The following is a 20,394-nucleotide window of genomic DNA, read 5'->3' on the forward strand; positions in this document are numbered from 1 at the left end:
AATAGCTTCATTAACATTCTGCTTTTGGTTGGAGGCTTCTGGAAAGCAAATGGGAGGGAGGATAAACCACCTTCACGTCACCTAAAACTGGGTTCCCTGTAGTTCAGAGCCACACTTTTAGATAACACATGAGCACAGGAGAGACAAGTAGTGGTCACCACAGAGAAGAAGTCTTGTATGTACTAGAGGAACACAAGCGCATGAAGATCAAAATGCTTAGACCTTTGAGAGACGGTTAAAGTGGGGGTGGGGCAGTGCCTAAGCTCCTGCAACAGATATTTCAGGAACCTTTTCTGAGCACAGGGAGCTGGGATAACACGCGGATTTACTGGTCAAGGTCGAAAAGAAGCAAGGAAAGTTCTAGCTTGAGCTGTGAAGCCACACAGAGGTTAAGAAAATGATTTGTTTTAATATTTGGTCCTCAATCATCACTATGCCAAGCTTCTCGAAGGGGAAATGCTCCTTCCGCCTCATGACCGGGTGGTTGAAGAGGCTGCTGGGGGAAGAGGAACAGCGGGCAGGTGTTCAGAGGGCACGCCGCCCAGGCGGCCACCTTCCCTTCTAAAGTGTGGGAACTGAGCTGCCAGGCCTCACAGGGGCCTGGAGGTGGGTGCCTCAGAGGAAAGCTGATCCTGGAGAAGGTTCCCCCCCACCCCTGCCACGTCCTGTAGCCACAGCAGTGTCACTGGCCTTGGACCTGGAGCTTGTTCCAGTGACCCCAAACTGAAGGAACAGCTGAGGTGATTGCCCACGGACAAAAGGTGACCCGCTGTGCAGAGTGTTTACTGTGCAAACTGCGTACAAGACATGGGAGCAGCTGGGCAACCCCGCAGTCCTCCTGGAGACTGACTCAGAATCTGGAACTCTCTCTGGGGTGACACGGCAGCTTTTTCTCCCTTCTCGCTGTGCTTTGATGAGGGCCCTGGGGAGCCCACGTGCGGCATGGGCTTCACTGGTCCACCTCACTGCCAAGACCCTGCAGAGAACAATGTGCTTATCGTCAGATGCTGGCGGATACCCGCGCCCCTGCCATGTGCTGCCTGCAGGCAAGCCTGGACTGGCAGCAGGTGAGAGTCCCTGAGGACGTTCCTGTGGCCTGTCACAGCTGGCCCTCTCAGGTATGTCCTCGTGCAGGGGTTTCAGAGCAGGGGACCCAGCCCCCCAAACCCACCCTGCTCTGCGAGGCGATTTCTAGAGTGTGACACAGATCTTGTCACGATATCCATTATCATGACTAACCTGAGGCGTCACTAAGTAAAGCGAGGCTAAATTTTAATTTAGAGTCCATTTGAGAAAGTTATGCAGTAAATCCTAGTACAGATGGTCTAGGAATGGAGCACATGACCAGAGCGGCTGTGATTGGGTTGATGACACACCGGTGCGTGTGAGGGGTTCTCACCACTGGTACAAGAGGCAGAGGAGGTCACGGGCTTGGACCTTCCTCCTGCTGGGAGCTGGGCCTACCTGCTCGTAATCTTCCACATATTTGTATTTCTTCTCCCGATAGTAGTATCTTTTCTTCATGCAGTAGAGGACAATGACGTCACACAGCACTGTCGCCTGAATGTAGCAGAGGGGGAGAAAGGATGAGCCAGGGTGCTTTGGCCCCCGTTGTTCTGTGTGTGCCCCTCCCCATGCAGCCTGGGGTCTTCTGTGGACAGGAAAGTCTTCTCTGTCTCTCAGGAGAAGCCTTGGCCCCCAGCTGTGAGGTCTGGGAGAGAGAAGGTGGAGCGGGTGGGGGTAGGGGAAGGGAACCAAGTCTGGGGTCAAGGGAAAGGACCAGGACGCCAGTGGAGGGTCTCAACGTGCTGTGCTAGCCACTGCTGAGGCAGCCTCTGGCCCCCTTGGGGGGTGGGGGTGACCCGGGAGGTCAAAGCCACTCACCACCCCTAAGAGCGCCAAGCCGGAGCCCACGTTGATCATGGTTGGGATGATGTCAAACTTCCCAGCCTGCAAATGATGGAGAAAAGGAAAACGCAGTTGTGATGGGGGGTTGGGATGGGGTGGGGAGGGGGGCCCCTTGGCCCGCCAGCCCAGAGGAGCAGGGCTGGGCTCTGACTGAGGGGAGCCGGCGGCCAGGCTACCTTTCCAAACACGATGATGTCGAAGCGAATGCCGTAGGCTTTGATGAGCGTGCGGTACTCAGCCCCGGTCTGGTCCTTGTAGTACTTGGCGAACCTGGGGAGAGGAGGCTGGGTGAGAGGGAAAGGGCAGGGGCGGCGTGTGACAGTGGCTGAACGGCTGGTCCTGGGCGAGGGATGTCAGAGCGGATGCTGGAGACCCTGGTGGAGCTGGCGTTTGCTAAAGATTGGCTCCTAACAGACCACACTCAGGGCCTCAGCACCACAGGGCCTCTCCCGGCTCATGTGAGCCACGCAGGAGGGTGCTGGGGCCCACAGGGCAGAGGGTCTGAAAGGCTGGCAGAAGGGACACCTCTGCATCCGCCCCCCCCCCCCCCCCCGCCATCACCCTCACTTCCTAACAACTTAAACTGGTACTTCTGGCTCCAAGGGTCCTTCTTGATATAGCCGAGCCCCCCGCCTCTCTCAAGGAAACCCTGGCCACTAACAGAGTGTGGCCAGCAGCAATTGCCAAGACTGCTTTTTGGGTGGGGCCACTGAGCATTAGCACTGGAGGCTTTTTGTTTTGAATTTTTAAAAAATCTTATTGAAGTGTAGTTGACTTACAAGGCTGTATCAATTTCTCCCGTAGAGAAGAGTGAATCAGGTGTACATATACATGTACACCTTCTTTTTCAGATTCTTTTCACGTATAGGTTATCACAGAACACTGAGTGAGTTCCCTGTGCTATAAGCAGGTCCCTGTTGACCATCCATTCCATAGATAATAGTGTGCGTGTCAGCACTAGCCCTTTTTTTTATTAAAGAACCACTGATCCATCAGTTGGATGAGTGGATAAACAAAATGTGGTGTGTCCACACAACAGAATATTATTTAGCCATAAAAAGAGAAGTACTGATAAATGCGAAAACATGAATGAACCTGGAAGGAAACATGATGCTGAGTGAAGGAAGCCAGTGACAGAAGGTCACATAGGGTATGCGTCCTTTGATTTCAAAGCCCAGAAAAGGCAAGTCCTTGGAGAGAGGAGGTGGATTAGTGATTGCCAGGGGCTGAGGTAGACAGAAGGATTGAAAGGTGAGAGTTAGGGGTCCTGAGTTTCCTTCTGAGGTGATGAAAATGTTCTGAAGTTGACTGTGGTAATAGCTGCACAACTCTGAATATTCTAAAAGCGAATGACTTCTACACTTTAAATGGGTGAACTGTGTACTATGTGAACTAGATCTCAATAGAGCCAGTTTTATTTATTTATTTATTTATTTATTTTTGTCTTTTTAGGGCCGCACCTGTAGCATATGGAAGTTCCCAGGCTGGGGGCTGAATTGGAACTGTAGCTTCCAGCCTACACCACAGCCACAGCAATACCGGATCCTGGCCGTGTCTGTGCCCTACACCACAGCTCACGGCAACACTGGATCCTTAACCCACTGAGTGAGGCCAGGGATCGAACCTGAGTCTTCATGGATACTAGTCAGGTTTGTTACCGCTGAGCCACAATGGGAACTCCTCAATAGAGCCTTTTAAAAAGAACATGAGGGAGTGCCCTGGTGGCTCATCAGGTTAAGGACCTGGAATTGTCACCACTATGGCTCAGGTCACTGCTGTGGTGCATGTTTGGTCCTGGCCTGGGGAGCTTCATGCCACAGGTGTGGCCAAAAGAATTAACCAAATAAAGAACACAAAGGGAAACAGTGGAGGGAGGACCACTGAGACGGACACCATTTGCTGTCCGTGTCATACAGGGGATCCACCAGGAGCCTAAGCTCATGGCCTGAGATCCTTCTGGCCCACAACTTCCATGCCACAGTCCAGGACTGATGCTGGTGGGGAGGGGCGGTGTCCCATTGTCTTCTCTCTGTTCTGAGGTTCCAACCCAAGCCTGAGGTTTTCCGCAGTGGTCTCTACAAGAGCCGTGTAACCTCAGAGATAGAGCTATGCAAATCTAACTCCTTAACTGGGAAAAAATGCAAGCACCTACCCTCCCATCAGTGAGCCAGATGGTTCAAAGGGACCGCAGATCCTGCGTGCATTTGATTCCACATGTCACCACTAGAGGGAGACAAGTGCAGCTCAAGGACACCACTGACATGCTCAGGTGCTCCCGCCTGGGCCCTGTTTTTAAGAGTGGCCACGTGTGGAAGAGACATCAAAGGGCCTGTGAAAATGTATGTGGCTACCGATGTTACAGCCTCAAGAAAGTGGCAACTGTGACCCTCAGCCATCTCATCAGATTACCAGCTGTACGGGTTTGAATGTTGTCCCCCCAAATTCAGGTCTACCCCGAACCTGTGAATGTGACCTTACTTGGAAATAGTGTCTTTGCAGATGTAATTAAGATGAGATCATACTGGATTAGGGTAGACTCCAAATCTGATATGTCTGGTGTCCTTAAGAGAGAAAGGACACACAGAGATGGGTATAGAGTGGAAGAGACCCAAGCTGGAATGAAGCATCTGTGAGCCAAGGGCCACCAAAGATTGTGGGCAGCCACCAGAAGCTGGAAGAGGAAGGAAGGAGCCTGGCCTGCCGACACATTGATTTGGGGATTCTAGCCTCCAGAACTGTGAGGGAGCAAATTCTGCTGCCTCAAGCCACCCAGTTCACGGTCATTTCTTACGGCACCCTAGGAAGCAAATACATTGCACTTCCAGTAGGGAAACACCAGCAAAGGCCTCTCCTGAGGCTGACACTTGATTCTCTGCACCTCTGAGATTCTGAGGGCCGATCAACTGAGAAACCTATTAATTCATGGATCAGGCCCCAGAGGCCTTGGTGCTGGAGAACCACAGGCTCCACCACTGCTTGAAATCAGTGAGCAGAGATCATGGCTGAGGCTGGCCCCAGAAAGCAAAAGCAGACAGGCTATCTTGGGTGCTCTGCAAATGGTCAACATGTTTCTTCTTTTTTTTAACAGCTGCCCCTGCAGCACATGGAAGTTCCCAGGCTAGGGGTGGAATTGGAGCTGGGGCTGCCAGCCTACACCACAGCAACAACCATATCCGAGCTGCATCTGTGACCTACGCTGCAGCTCACAGCAATGATGGATCCTTAACCTACTGAGCAAGGCCAGGGATCGAACCCGCATCCTCATAGACACTGTCAAGTCCTTAACTCACTGAACTACAGTGGGAACTCCTCAATGTGTTTTCTAGGCAAGGAGGGCTCTTATAGGCCAGGCTGCCAGGGGCCAAGGCCCTGCTCAGACTCCTCCCAGCACATGCCTCCCCCCCCGCCCCCCCACCCCCTGCTGTCCTTGGGTGCTGCCTGAGTGCTGGTCTTTGGGTGTGGAGGCTGCCACTGGGGGGTGACCCAGCTACCATCACCCCACACACAGAAGACAAGGGCCCAAAGCTCACACCCACCTGAAATTGTAGCCTGGGGACACGTTGTGGTCCACGTCCCGGGTGTCCAGGCGGCGAAAGGAGTACCTGGGCAAGCAGTGGGAGGCGGCTCTGTCCAGGTTGCAGTCCCACTTGATCTGGATGCCCATGATTCCTCCCTGTGGATTGCGAGCAGAGACAGAGCAAGCTTTCCCCAGAGCCCCTTCTAGAATGAGACGTGCCAAAGACCACCTTAGAAAAGACAGGACCTGCCCCTACCTCGACGGCCATGTCCTGGAAGTTGTGCCCCGCATTTGCGACTATTGTGCCAAGACGGAATATGGGGCAGAAGGGATCTGTTTTAGCGTCGTAAGTACATGTTTTGAGGTAGGCGGTGGTGATGTTGGGAAGGATGTTCCTCCTAAAGTCAGGAGGAAGCAGAACATAGGAGCGAGGAAGACCTCCAAGAAGAGCCAGAAGTTTCTCTAAGACCGTGGTGAACGCACACAACTGGCCATCACTTACTTGCTGAAATTAAATTTGGGATACCAAATGTTGTTCTTAACCAAAAGAGTGAAGTTTTCTGCAGCCTTTAAAAAAGCAGGCCTGAAAAAGAATTACAACATACTGTTAATAAAAGTACAAACACATGTACACTCATGTACCTAGGTGATGTTTTTAAAAAGCATACACACGTACGTATTCCAGTATCATTTTGCCAAGAAAAAAGTAAAACATTTCCAGTATCTTCTACTCTCCTCTGCATCAACCCTAGGTCAGAGAGGAGGTTGTAAAGCAAGGCTTCTCGTTCCTTCCAGCGGGGAAGGGCAGGGCCTCTTCCCCAAGGTGGCAGGGATTTTAGGAGCCTGAGGAATAGCTAAGGAGGGCTGGTGCTCCGTGGCCTCCCTGGAAACCATTGTGGCTGGGTTTCAGGCTTAACCTCCCTCAGGTGTTCTCGGGAATGTTCAACCAATCTGGTTTTATAAGTGAAAGCGAAGGTGAAATCACCTGCAGGCTAGATGGTGAACCCTCGAAAGTCCCCCCAAAGTGCATGTTTGCTGCTGCACTGCCTCTCCTCGGAAGTGTCAGCTCCCAATGACAGAAGTTGACTCTGTTCCCAGAGGGACCCTGCTCTTTTGGGGGGGTTTCTACCGGATGATCTGATGCTGGAGGCTGACCCCTTGGCAGGGGAGATCCCCCTACCTACCCAAGAGGAATTGCTGAAGCTGTAAACTTCCCAAGCTTGGGGCCACATGGTGAGGAGAGCTGAGCCTGTCGCCATGGCTGACAAAGGCCTTGACCAAGGCACTTGTCTTGGGGCTTCGAATACTCTCGCCCTGTCCCAAGGGGATGGATTATATCAAGGTTTCTCACACTTTTCATCGTTCCCTATTCTGTAACCTTTCTCCTACATCTGTGTGCCTCACGTGCAAATACTTGTCTTTAAGATCAACCCATCTTTTAAAAAAATTGAGGAGAAATTCACAGAACACAAAATTAACCATCTTAGAGTGCACAGTGTTGTACAACCACCACCTCTGTCTGCTTCTGGAACATCTTCCTCAACTCCAGAGGAAACTGCTTGCCCCTCCGGCTGTTACTGTCCATTCTCCCCTCCCCTCCAGCCTTGGGGACCACTGATCTACTTTCTTTCTCTATGGATTTGTCGATTCTGCATGATTCATCCAAATGAATCAGTACGTGACCTTTTTGTCTGGCTTTCACGTAGCATGTTTTGGAGAGTCACCCATGTGGCAGCACGTGTCAGAGCTTTTTATTCACCCCTTTTTCTGGCTGAAAAACATTCCATTGTACGTGTTCACCACCATCTGTAGATGGACACTTGGGCTCTTTCCACCTTTAGGATCAACTCTTTTATGGACATTCATTTTGAAATAAAACTTTCCATCATGACCATAAAAAAGTATTGTTTGCCGCAAGTCAGAGGTCATCGTTCAAATAAATACAACAACGCCAGAATGACGTGACTACAAGGGGTGCTGGGCCTGGGGCTTGTTCTTGGTGACAAATGGATAGACAGGGACTGAGGACACTCCAAACCAGGACCTCCTCTTTGATATCAGCAAGGGGCTGAATAAGGGTGGAAGGTCCTTCTCTCTGTGTGACTCAGAGTCATTTGGTCTATCAGTGTACACTTAAAAATCACCCTACACTATAATAAAACTGGTGAAAATATACTGAGACACAAACCATATTATAAAAGTTTCTGGGAGTTCCCATTGTGGCTCAGTGGGTCAAGAACCCAACTAGTATCCATGAGAACGTGGGTTTGATCCCTGGCCTCGCTCAGTGGATTAAGGATCTGGCATTGCCGTGAGTTGTGGTGTAGGTTGCAGATGTGGCTTGGATCTGGCGTGGCTGTGGCTGTGGCTGTGGCTGGTGGCTGTAGCTCCAACTCGACCCCTAGCCTGGGGACTTAGATATGCCACAGGTGCGGCCTTAAAAAGACCAAAAAAAAAAAAAAAAAAAAAAAAAAGTTTCCTAGGAGTTCCCTTGTAGCGCAGTGGGTTAAAGATCCACCATTGTCTGTCACTGCTGTGGCTCGGGTTCGATCCCTGACCTGGGAACTTCCACATGCTGAGGGGCAGCCAAAAATAAAGATTTTTAAAAAAAGTTTCCTAGTAGATATGTTAAAAAGTAAAAAGAAACAAGTGAAATTAACTTTTTGAGAAAAAACTCAATATATCTAAAATAATAATCTCCAGGGAGTTCCTGTTGTGGTGCAGTGGGAACGAATCTGACTAGTATCCATGAGGATGCAGGTTCAATCCCTGGCCTCTATCAGTGGGTCTGGCATTGTTGTGAGCTGTGGTGTAGGTTGCACATGTGGCTTGGATCCAGCATTGCTGTAGTCGTGGTGTAGGCTGGCAGCTGTAGATCTGGTTTGACCCCTAGCCTGGGAACTTCCATATGCTGCTGGTGTGGCCCTAAAACGCAAATAAAATAAAATATTACTCCAACATGTGAACAACACAGAATGTTATTAATGAGATAGTACATATTCTCCTTTAAATAATAAGTCTTTGAATCTGGAGTGTATTTTACCCTGAGAGCTTATTTTGGACCAGGCTGCATTTCAAGTGCTCAGAAGCCACACACGGGCTCCTATGTCGGTGAACACCCCTCCATAAGCTCCTTTCCAGCTCCAGAATACTAGGATTCCTTGTCTTCAAGCAGCTCCTTCCCTTGTCTGAGCTGCTGCCTTCAGCAATCTGCAGTTCTCTACATTTTCTTGTGTTGCAACACACCCAGGATGAAGTTCATGTGATTACCCGCTCCCTGGGCTTATGGAGGTCTCAGTCTGACTGTAAGAAAGGCCCGGGGTTGCAAGCCATTCCTTTAACTCCACCCACTCATAGCACAGCTGATCACAATTGGGAAGAAAGTCATTCTAGGCAACCTTGAACCTGCTCTAGTTTATAAAACACACTTTAATGGGCATTAATAATTTTCCTGCCCAGCATCTGTACCCCTTTTTTCCGATAACAGAACCCCACTCCTCCTTTAGAAGCCACACCATCCCCGCTCTCGGCCTGTGTTATTTAGGTTTGGCATCGGACTCCAACCCTAGCTAGGAAGGCATGTGATCCAGGCCCTGGCCACTAAGCAGAATCCACCCCCCAGCCACAGTGATGCCCTGGATGGGCTGACAGATGTGGCTGAAGATGTGCAGATGGATGGGTCCAGAATCTCTACGGACTGCTGGGCGGGGAGACCTGGGACTATGCCATGGGTCCTGCAAATGAAGTCAACATGGGGACAGAAGCAGAACCAAGAGGCTTTCCCCCCCGCCCCGCCCCGCTCCCAATGGTTGCACCCATGGCATATGGAAGTTCCCAGGCCAGGGACTGAATCTGAACCACAGCTGTGAACTATGCTGCACCTGCAGCAATGCTGGATCCTTCAACCCACTGCACCAGGCTGGAGAATGAACACGCACTTCCTCAGGGACCTGAGCCACTGCAGTCAGATTCTTAACCCACTATGCCACAGTGGGAACCACTCAGATGCTGTCCTTTAAGCCTTGGATCTAGCCATGCTGGGATATCTGTGGTCAGCTGAACAATAAACTGTCCCCACCGTGTGTGTGTGTGCACACATACCTGCTTAATGCCTTGAGCACTGTTTCCTGTCACTTACTTGCAACTGTCAGAGCCCTAATGTACGTAGAAGTCAATCATTTGCCCTCCTATCTTGAGTGACAAACACCAAAGCCTACTCGCCACTGATGGTTGCTGCCTTGTGGTTGAGAGCTGCCAGCCCAGGAAAACCTGACTCCACATAGACACCAAGGGCACGAAGCCAGAGCGCACAGGGCTTAACTCCCCTTCCCCCTCCCTCAGTACCGAGACCCGGGGTCTAGGACACTTCCGTCCCTTGTGTGGGACTCACTTTGGCACTTGTGCATCATCCTCCACCGGGCACCAGGCTGCCACCTCGCAGGTCTTCAGAGTCTCGTTGAAGGGAACACATCTTCCTGTGGCGACGCCTACAGGGGCAAGGGGGGGCCCAGGTCTACAGGGGGGTCTCCTACTTTCTGCTTTGCGAGTCAGAGTGGAAGCGCCACCACGTATCCTGTACAATCAGTCTTGAGCTATCCCAATTCTGGGTTCTAGACAGTGTCCAGAAATTCGAATTGGCGGAAAAGAATGGCCCGAGTCCCAGCCTCACCTTGGCTTTGACAGTGGCAGGGCTGGTGTGATGCCAAGCTGCCGGTCTGGGATGGATTTTGGGGTGCAGATGGCAGAGATGAAGGTGGAAAGGGTCCCGAGACCCCAGCCTGGACCCCAGGCTCACCCAGGCTGGTGTGAAGGCCCTGGGGGATGAGAGGGCTTTCTCCACCCGGAGCTTTTCCTCTGAGAGGGGACCACAGGGGAGGTGTCTCCCCAGGCTAGGCGTCTACCGTAGGGTGCCCACCACAGGTTCCTACCGTTGCTGTGGGTGCCTGAAGAGCCAGCAGCACAGTTGGCATCTGATTTACAGGTGGTGGTCTTATCTGGAATCTGCACAAAGAAGAACCAGTGAAAACAGGTTTCACAGGGCCCAGCCCCACCCACAGCAGGACAAGAAGGAGGGTATGCAGCCTGGAGCTCTTCCTGAGCAGCTGCCTACCTCAGGACAGAGGCCCTGGGTCTGGTTCATGGTGATGATCAAGTTGGTCATGATGAAGAGGGAGTTTTCCTCCTGCAGGGGGGGGAGGGGAGAGAGCACTGTGTGTCACCTTCCGAGGAGCCAGGCAGAGCCCACTCCAAGCTGGATGTTCCTTTATTAGGGTGGTACCTTTCACTTCTTCCACAGGTCGCACAGAGAGCGAAGGGCAACACTGACCTTGGGGTCAGTGAGTTTACAACCTGACTGAAAGCAGAGACTCCAACAAACACCTGCATATATGTGTTCACAGCAGCATCCTTCACGATCGCCTGAAGGTGGAAACAACCAGGTGGGTTTCCACGGATGAATGGATAAGCCAATTGTGGTCTGTAAGAAACCCTTGTAATGGACTGTGACTCAGCCATAAAACTGGGGTGAAGCACTGACACAGGTGACAGTGTGGATGAACCTCACAGACATGATGCTGGGAGTTCCTGCTTCGGCTCAGCGGTAACAAACCCTACTAGTATCCATGAGGTTTGATCCCTGGCCTCGTTCAGTGGGCTACGAAACCGGCGTTGCTGTGAGCTGTAGTGTAGGTCGAAGACACGACTCAGATCCTGTGTTGCTGTGGTTGTGGTGCAGCTCGGCAACCGTAGCTCCAATGTGATCTCCAGCCTAGGAACCTCCATATGCCACAGGTCCAGCCCCACCCCCCCAAAAAAAAGAAAGAAAGAAAGACAAAAAAACCATGATGCTGAGTCCAAGAAGCCAGACACCAAAGACTATACAACATAAGATCCCACGGATCTGTCATATACAGAAGAGGCAAATCCAGAGACAGAGAGGAGGTGAGTGGTTGTGAGGGCCTGAGGAGGAAGATGGGATAGGAAGCAGTTGCTTAATGATGTGGATTTCCTTTTAGGTTGATAAAAATATTCTGGAACTAGATTGAGGTGATGGTTGCACAGCATCGTGAATGTACTAAATGCCACTGGATTTTTCATTTTGAACTGGTTAATATTGTACACAAATTTCACCTCAGCTTTTTTTTTAATTTTTAAAAATTTTTTATTTTTTATTTTTTCACCTCAGTTAAAAAAAAAAACAAACACATCTCTACCCTGAAATGTTTCTTTCTTTTCCTTTTTTTTTTTTTTTTCTTTTTAGGGCTATACCTGTAGTACATGGAGGTTCCCAGACTAGCCATCAAATTGGAGCTGTAGCCACTGGCCTATCCTACAGCCACAGCAATGCCAGATCCTTAACCCACTGACCGAGGCCAGGGATCGAACCTGTGTCCTCATGGATACTAGTTAGATTTGTTTCCGTTGAACCATGATGGGTACTCCCTGAAATGTTTCTTAATAAAGCTTGACTTGTGGAGGGAAAAGAGCCAGTACGTGCTCAGAACGTCTCTGTCAACCTGCTTACTCAGAGGTACAAAAACAGGAGACCTCAAAGGTCTCAGATGTGGCTGGTTTTCTTTCCTGACAGGAACTAAAATAAATACATAAAACCTTCTAGAGAAGTCCCAATCAGGGTGAGCAATGGACACACTTCTCCCTTTGAGAAGGTTCTGTTTTCTCCTCCTAAGTATGAAGTTGCCAAATGGCTGATTTAGTTTCCGGAGAGTTGGGGTTCCTGCTGTGTACCAAGGGATTGGTGGTGTCTTAGGAGGGATGGGATGCGGGTTCAATCCCCAGCCCGGCACAGTGGGTTAAGGGTCTGGCATTGCTGTGTCTGTGGCTTACGTCGCAACTGCAGCTCTGATCTGATCCCTGGCCCAAGAACTCCATATGCTGCAGGATGGCCCCAAAATAAAAAAAGTTATAAAGTTTCTGGAGAGCAATTCGCTTGGGGAATGAGACTGAAGCATTGCTAATAATGACCTTCCAATATAAGGAATAAAAGACAAACCCCTGCGAGTTCTAGTCGGACCCTCCCTCACTGTGTGCTCTAAAACAAAATGTTCTGATCATTTCATTCGGTAAAGAGCAGAGTCAGTGCTGGGAGTCATCAGGGAAATTCAGGGTCCACAGTGTCTGCAGACATCTGCACCCCCCAGGTCTGACAAGGTGGTGGGAGCTCTGGGAATATCTGGCATCTTTCAGAGGAGGGCCTGGAACAAAGCATGTTGGGCGATGAGGAAATCGCTGCATGAGGAGGCGTGAGCCTGAAGCAGGAGTCCCCGGTCCATCTCCTGGCCCCTGTCAAGCTCCCAGGTCTCCCCCACATAGATACCTGGCTCACGTGGTGTTTACTGAAGGCTTCCCCTGCATCTCTCCTGACTTAGCGCCGAACAAGTCCAAGTGGCTTACTTTCTGTTTCCTTTTTCCCCTATTTTAAGTTGGACAATTCAGTCTAGAGATGAGCCAAGTAGATGCAGTGCAGAGATGTTTGTGTTCCATCTTTGGCGGAGCAGAAGGATAACGTGAAAGCTCATAGAGAGCCCCGTGTAGCTCACACAGCCCCCCAGCTCCAATCGGACTTGCTGTATGTTCTTTTCCACTGAGGGGCAGAGGCAGGGGGACCTGGCCTTCCGTGGGTGCATAAACAGACTGTCATGTTCCCAGAACTGGCCAGGACCAAGCTGTGGCTTCACAGGAAGCAGAGGACTCTCTGTGGAGACAGGTGCATGCCACCAGGATTGGCTACCTGCAGCAAGTGGCAGATCCCTGTGCCATTTGACCCTTATGCCTCATTAGCTCTGACTTCTCTCTGGGCACCTCAGGAGACCCTATGCTTGAGAAGGCAGCTGGAATTGAATGCACTTGAAAGAGTTTCTGAAATCCTTGCTCTGAGTCAAGAGCTGGGTAGCTTATCTGCATTTGGCCACCCCAGTCACCCAACACCTGGACCATCTGGAGGGATCCGTGGGGTTTGGCTGTGGATCACAGCCATTATCATGGTTAAAGAAGGTCAATATTTAACTGAGCGCTTTGCAGCTTAGCAGATGGGAGGGCACAATGCTGCCCCAGACAATTTCTCCCTTTCCCTTTGCTCCTGATGGAACCCTGTGTGAGCATGTCTGTTCCCTTCTTGTTTGGCTTTGGGTCTTCAATTGCTGTTAAATTTTTAACACCGAAAAGATCTACCTTGTGGGTTGAAAACAATAAAGGAAATACAAACTGTGGAAAGGTAATACTTCTACCTGACTTTCCCCCAGGATTTAAAACATTTGCTTTTTCACCCTTCAGGGCTTAAGAGAGAGAGAGAAAGGTCCACAAGGAAAGCTTCCTTTTTTTAAGCAGGTCACATGTTAGGGCTGAAGAAATAACAGCTGACTGAATACTGCCTGTCAGACCCTAAGCCACAATGAGGTTTGTCTACACTGTTTTCTGGGACTAAAACAATCAGTCTGGGCTCTGGTGATGTTAGAACTGGGGGCACGCCAATCAAGCGTGCAAAGTCAAAGAAAAAGTGGCCAACTGAGCTTTAGACAGAGTCACAAGTGGGAGGCTTACCTGAGCTGGAATCACATAATCGGCCACATCCCAGATCCGGAATCCAAGTTTAGAGGTGTTAGTCATGGTTACACCCTTGGCTTTGGTCGTAACTGAACTGACCACAGAGTCTGTTTCCTGGTAGCCCTTTTCCCACACAAACACCCACCTACAAAATAAAACAGGCCTCTTAGGAGTTCCCTGGTAGCACAGTGGGTTGAAGATCTGGCATTGTCACTGCTGTGGCTTAGGTTCGATTCCTGGCCCAGGAACTCCTGTATACTTTGGGAGCAGCCAAATAAACCCCAGAAAAAACCCAGGCCTCTTAAATTGCCACTAGGAATTCATGAATTTGAATTGAGACCAGGGAGCCTCTGATAGTCAGAGGCTGAAAGTATAATGTTTACTAACAGTGTAGACTTTGCAAAAGCTGCTTAACTTCTTAACTTAGCACAGGGATTAGCACAAAGAAAATGCTCAACCAATGCTGTCTTATTATTAGATATTTAAGCACTTTCAATGCATCTTCAGAATCACCAAGACATAATAGAAATTACAATAAGTTACCACTTGAATATTTAGACCAGGCACTGATCTAAGCTTTTTATGTGTACTAACTAATTTAATATTGAGCAATTTATAAGGCAGCTGTCACCATTATTCTCCACTTTACAGAGGAAGAAACCGAGACACAGAGAAGTTAAGTCACTTGGCCAAGGTCACACAGCCAGTGAATGGCAGAGTCAACATTTTAATTCCAGTCTTTTGCATTTGAAGCCTCTTCCCTTGCCCTCTATCTGTCTATGTACTCCCTCTAGAAAGGAGAATCTCACCTTTTAAGTAACTTTACAGTAGTTTCTTGCTTTTTTTCTCTAAGAATTTGGGTCATATGTATGCTTCTTTCCTCTGAAGTAGGGACTTTACTACCAGCCTGAATAGTTAAAAATCTGAAGGCATGGTTACATGATGATTAGGACACTGGAACCCAGACTGAAGCTAGCCAATCCCAGTTCATGTCTCAGCTCCATCACTCACTAGGCATAACTTTGGCCAAGCTGCTTAGCTTAACTCTCCTTGCCGCAGGTTCTCCCATCTATAAGCTGGGAATGGTAACAGGACTTCACAGAATTGTTGTAAGGTTAAATGAGTTAATGCATGTCAACTGCTTGGAACAATGTTTGTAATCCAGCATCGGGAGGCTGAAATTGGCCATGATGGGAGTATTTTTTTTAATTTATTTTTTATTATAGTTGATTTACAATGTTCTGTCAATTTCTGCTGTACAGCAAAGTGACCCAAGCATGCATTTTATATATATGTGTGTGTGTGTATGTACACACACACACATACATACACATACATATACACTTTTTCTCATATTATTCTCCATCATGTTCCATCACAAGTGACTAGATACATGTCCCTGTGCCATACAGCTGGTGGGAGTATTTGCACCATGGAAATTGGTCAATACTACAAATCAGAGCTTCTCTTCTTCAGAGCTGTTGTTAAACATCAACCAGCTACTGCTACTGTTGTTATTATTTCTATAATCAAGAAATGCTAGCATCCTTCTCCTCTCCTTACAAAGCTCAAGGTGCTGAGATTTCAGAAATTTGCTGCTTTTGGTTGATGAGTTTTTCTGTTTTGAGCAATTTCCAAGTTCACTGTCTGCTTTTCCCTTTTAAGTCCTCTTCTTCGGGGTTTCTAGGAATTCAGATGCAATATAAATTTCCATTTAATTCTAGTCAGACACAGAGAAGCTTAGGGCAGGATCACTATTATTTTACCACTAAGTACACTCAGCCCTTGATATCCAAAGGGAGTTGATTTCAGGACCCCGGAAGATACCAAAATCTGCGGTATCAAGTGGAGTCCCCATTGCGGCTCAGTGGGTTAAGAACCTGACATGGTGTCCATGAGGATGCTGGTTCGATCCTTGGCCTCACTGAGTGGGTTAAGGCCGGCAGCTACAGCTCTGATCTGATTTGACCCCCGGCCCAGGAACTTCCATATGCCACAGGTGCAGGTATAAAAATTTTTAAAATAAAATAAAGTGGCGTAGTATTTGCATATAACCTATGCACATCCTCTTGTATACTTCAAATCATCTCTGGGTTACCTATAATACCTAATAAAATGTTTATGCCATGTAAATAGTTGTAAATACAATGTAAATGCTATGTAAGTAGTTGGTAAGTGGCAAATTTGTTTTTTGGAACTTTCTGAATTTTCTCTTTTTTTGGCTGCACTTGTGGCATATAGAAGTTCCTGGGCCAGGGACTGAATCTGAGCTGGAGCTGTGACCTAAGCCACAACTGTGGCAACACTTGATCCTTAACCCACTGCACCAGGCCAGTGATTGAACCTACACTGCTGCCAAAACAATGACAGATCCTTAACCTGCTGCATCATTGCAGGAACTCTGATGGATTTTTTTGATTTTAAAAATATTTTTGATCTGTGTTTGGTTGACTCTCTGGCTGCAGAACCTGAGGATACGGAGGGCCAACTGGACAGTGAGTTGCTAAGTCAGAGATACATGGTTTCACACCAATCATTACATGAATAACTATTACCTCATCCTGTCACTGGTAACACAATTAGATAACTGAGAAATGTTCAGACTCTTTTTGGTCAGTACTGGAAAAGAGACCACAATTTCATCAAGATGAACTGAATCAGGAAGTCAAGAGACAAATTTTGTTTTGTTTTAAAGCTCTTAATTCAGATCCTGAGTCAGATTTGTTCAACAAGAGTTATAAAAACAGGAGTTCCCATTGTAACTCAGCAGGTCATAAACTGACCAGTATCTATGAGGATGCAGGTTTTGTTCCCTGGCCTCACTCAATGGGTTAAGGATCTGGCATTGCTGTGAGCTATGGTGTAGGTCCCAGATGCAACTCAGATCTGGCACTGCTGTGGCTGTGGCATAGGGCAGGTGCAGCCCTAGAAAGAAAAAAAATGAAAAAAAACCCATAAAAGCCAAGTATTTTTATTGCTTAAAAAATCCTCAGGATCAAAGTGGATGATACTCCATAGGAACCATACAGAGCTGCACTTCTCAGTAGAAATATAACACAAGTCACATATGTAATTTAATTGGAGGAGTTCCCATTATGGCTCAGCAGTAACTAGCCTGACTAGTATCCATGAGGATGAGGGTTTGATCCCTGGCCTCACTTAGTGGGTTAAGGATCTGGTATTGCCGTGAGCTGTGGTGTGGGTCGCAGATATAGTTCAGATCCTGCGTTGCTGTGGCTGTGATGTAGGTCAGCAGCTGTAGCTCTGATTCGACACTAGCCTGGGAACGTCCATATGCCATGGGGGTGGCCCTAAAAAGACCAAAAAATCAAAAACAAAAAACAAACAAAAAAACAGGTAAAAAGAAGAGTTCTCTGATGGCCTAGCAGGTTGAGGCACCTGCGTTTTCCCACCTGTGGCTCAGGTCACTACTGTGGCACAGGTTCAGTCCCTGGCCCAGGAACTTCCAGATGCTTCAGGTGTGGCGAAAAAAGAAAAGAGAAACTGAAATAAATGTTGCAACTCTCATTTAAAAAACAAAAAAAAGTCAAAGGAAACAGGTAAAAGTAATTTTAATGATATATATATCATTAAAAAATATATATATATATGTATTTTTTTTTTTGTCTTTTTGCCTTTTTCTAGGGCCACTCCCATGGCATATGGAGGTTCCCAGGCTAGGGGTCAAATCGGAGCTGCAGCCACCGGCCTATGCCAGAGCCACAGCAACTCAGGATCCGAGCCATGTCTGCAACCTACGCCACAGCTCACGGCAACGCCGGATACTTAACCCACTGAGCAAGGCCAGGGATCGAACCCTCAACCTCGTGGTTCCTAGTCAGATTTGTTAACCACTGCGCTACAATGGGAACTCCTTAATGATATATTTAATGTAAGTTAACACAGCTAATACATTTTAATGTTACCAATATAAAATGTATTAACGTGACATTTAACTTTTTGCACTATGTCCTCAAAATCTGGCATGCATTTTATAGTCATAGCACATCTCCATTTGAAGTAGGAATATTTCAAATGTTCAACAACTTCATGTGATTCCTGGCTCCCATATATTACAAGTGAGGATTATAGTTTCTGTGAAGTCCAGAACTTTACAGATACCTTAAAGTAGATGTAAACTGATCCTCCCCTGAGCAGCAAAAGCCAGAAGGAAAGAGCTGCATGACAGCTCCTGATTCCAAATACTTCCAGGTCCAACCCAGCAATATGAGTTTAACCAGCTAGTAGTGTATCTCAAAATTTAAGGGTGCATCACAATCACTGAGGGGCAAGGAATTGGTGGTGATGGTACTTAATGTGACTTAATGATTGCAAACCTGGAGACAGGCCAGGTGGTTCTGAGGTGGAGTCCGTACCTGGACGGCATTTTATTGAATACTGTCAGTACCTACTGCTGTTGCACTGATAGAAGGTAGAAGCCAAACCTGCCAGATCATGTGAATTCCCTTGGGCAGTGTTAACAGATTCCAAGCCCCACCCTGGGGAGGGGGTGGGGGTTGTTAGCTTTAATCAATTCCTTAGGCTAGTTGTTCAGGCAGGCTTGGGAAACACTAGGACACAAGGTTCCCAAACCTTGCTGCGTATCAGAGTTACCTGAGGAGTTGGTCATACTCTATAGCAGTTGAATCAGAAGGTCTGGGTCTGAGAGCTAGCAATCAATATTTTTTTTACAGACTCCTAAATGGCTCTATGTGCAGTCTGGGGACCAGTGCATTAGGCCTTTTACGAAAAGGAAGGATGGAGCAGATGGCATCTGTCAACTCAGCAGCTGTAGACACCATAACATCCCAGGCAGACCTTGAGAGCAGGACCAGTTGGTAAATTAATTTCCACCTCCTTTCTCCAGTTACATTGTAACTGATGCATCAGTTAAAGTTAAGCACTTGATGAGGGCTGATAAAGACAGGACATATAAACAAAGAGGGCAGCATGGGGGGAATGATGAGACTAAGGCAGGTACCTACACTAAGCCCCCTAGCAACCCCCACAAAACAAAGGAAGTGAATTTTAAATGATTTTTGAATGTATGACTTCTCTATTATCTTGGGTTACCATATGGTGCTCAAAGGAAAAGACTGGACGTCACGGACCCCCAAAAGGAACCAAGTGCCAATCCCAAACCTTGGTTTCTGTCAGCTGACCATCAGATTGCAAAGTGAAGAGCAAAGAGTGAGACGTTTAGGGCAAAGCCCTTCCACCCCCGGCCAAATGACACCTTGGAGCAAGTCAGAAGGACAAGGAGCCTGAATGGCGAGGATGAAGGTGTAACCGGGCTTTGCCTTTAAGACACAGCAACAAAGCAGTCTCAGACTCAGAGCGCCCCGCCTCACAGAGCCTTCTCCCCTTCTCCCCCGAGGCCAGGGTCTGGGAGAGGGATTACGTCACTGGCCTCGGGTTGCAGTCCCCTGGGTCCCACCTGGAGGGCGCTCGTGGGGTTCGCCCGAGGACCTAGGCCAGAAGGAACAGGTGCAGAGCTGGGACCCAGATGGGGGAGTTCCCGGCCACCGGGTCACCCCCTTCCCTCCGCCCCCTGCCTCGCTCACCCGATGACATAGGCTAGGATGAGCAGCTGCACCATGCGGTTCATGAGCCCCACTTTACGGCTGCGGATGAGCACGATGCGGGGCGTGTCATACTCGAACAGGAAGGCATACAGTACCGCGCAGCAGCCCGCCATGGCCCCACTGCCTCCGCCGCCAGCCTGCTCCGCGCACTGGGCCCGGTTGCCAGACCCGCCGCGGCGTCCCTCCCGGGAGCCCCGCCTGGAAGTTCCGGCTGGCCGGCTGCGCGTGGATCGCGGGGGAGGGCCCGGAAGGAAGGCCCGGAAGGAGGAGGTGCTGGCCCTCAGGGGTTGGGATCGCGCAAGGCGTGACTTGTGCCTTGGGTACGAGTACAGCCTCGGGATGGCCAGGTGGTAGGCAACGCTCTCAGGGGAAATGGGGCTGGGGACCGCTTCCTTGGGAACGAATGGTCCCCTCAGGAGAGGGGCAAGGGAATAGTGATCCCCCTCCCCCCCACTTGGAGAGGGCGACGTGGAATGAGCGACTCCCTCAAGGGGGAGTGGGCTGTACGGGGAATGGGCAGTACAGGAAGAGGTGACCTCTCCTTCGGGAATGAAGGACCCTATCAGGAAAACCAGGGGGAACCAGTGACGCAGAAGAGAGATAGAGCCCTCAAGAAAAGAGGGTCCTCCCCTTTAAGAGTGAGATACGCCCCACCTTCAGAGGGATGGGAGGGATAATGAGCAATCCTCTTGGGGTGTCTAGAGGAGACCCTGGAAGGGGGCGCGGAGGCGCAGGGCGGTTTAGTAGAAAGAGCAGCCTCTGTGGAAGTCTGAACTCACGCAGGAGGAGCATGCTGCTTTTTTTTTTTTTTTTTTTTTTTTTGAC

General features: G+C 49.0%; 1 protein-coding gene across 1 annotated transcript; it reads right to left on the bottom strand.

Moving 5' to 3' along the window:
* Positions 390–19,808, bottom strand: P2RX4 (purinergic receptor P2X 4). The gene is made up of 12 exons (XM_021073038.1): positions 19,549–19,808; positions 13,982–14,129; positions 10,536–10,607; positions 10,354–10,426; positions 9,816–9,912; positions 5,928–6,008; positions 5,682–5,823; positions 5,445–5,581; positions 2,085–2,178; positions 1,885–1,950; positions 1,465–1,560; positions 390–976 (listed from the first exon to the last, which is right to left on the bottom strand). Exons 1-12 carry the CDS (start codon positions 19,680–19,682, stop codon positions 950–952), a joined length of 1,167 nt encoding a protein of 388 aa, XP_020928697.1. The 5' UTR covers positions 19,683–19,808; the 3' UTR covers positions 390–949.

Source organism: Sus scrofa, chromosome 14, assembly GCF_000003025.6.
Source record: "Sus scrofa isolate TJ Tabasco breed Duroc chromosome 14, Sscrofa11.1, whole genome shotgun sequence".
Taxonomy (NCBI): domain Eukaryota; kingdom Metazoa; phylum Chordata; class Mammalia; order Artiodactyla; family Suidae; genus Sus; species Sus scrofa.

Excerpts from the sequence above, each read along its gene's own strand:
- P2RX4 (XM_021073038.1), bottom strand. The coding sequence starts at position 19,682 with ATGGCGGGCTGCTGCGCGGTACTGTATGCCTTCCTGTTCGAGTATGAC. Across the intron at positions 2,179-5,444 it reads TCCCCAGGCTACAATTTCAG|GTTCGCCAAGTACTACAAGG; the intron begins GTGGGTGTGAGC and ends TCCTCTCCCCAG. Across the intron at positions 1,561-1,884 it reads GCTTGGCGCTCTTAGGGGTG|GCGACAGTGCTGTGTGACGT; the intron begins GTGAGTGGCTTT and ends TGCTACATTCAG.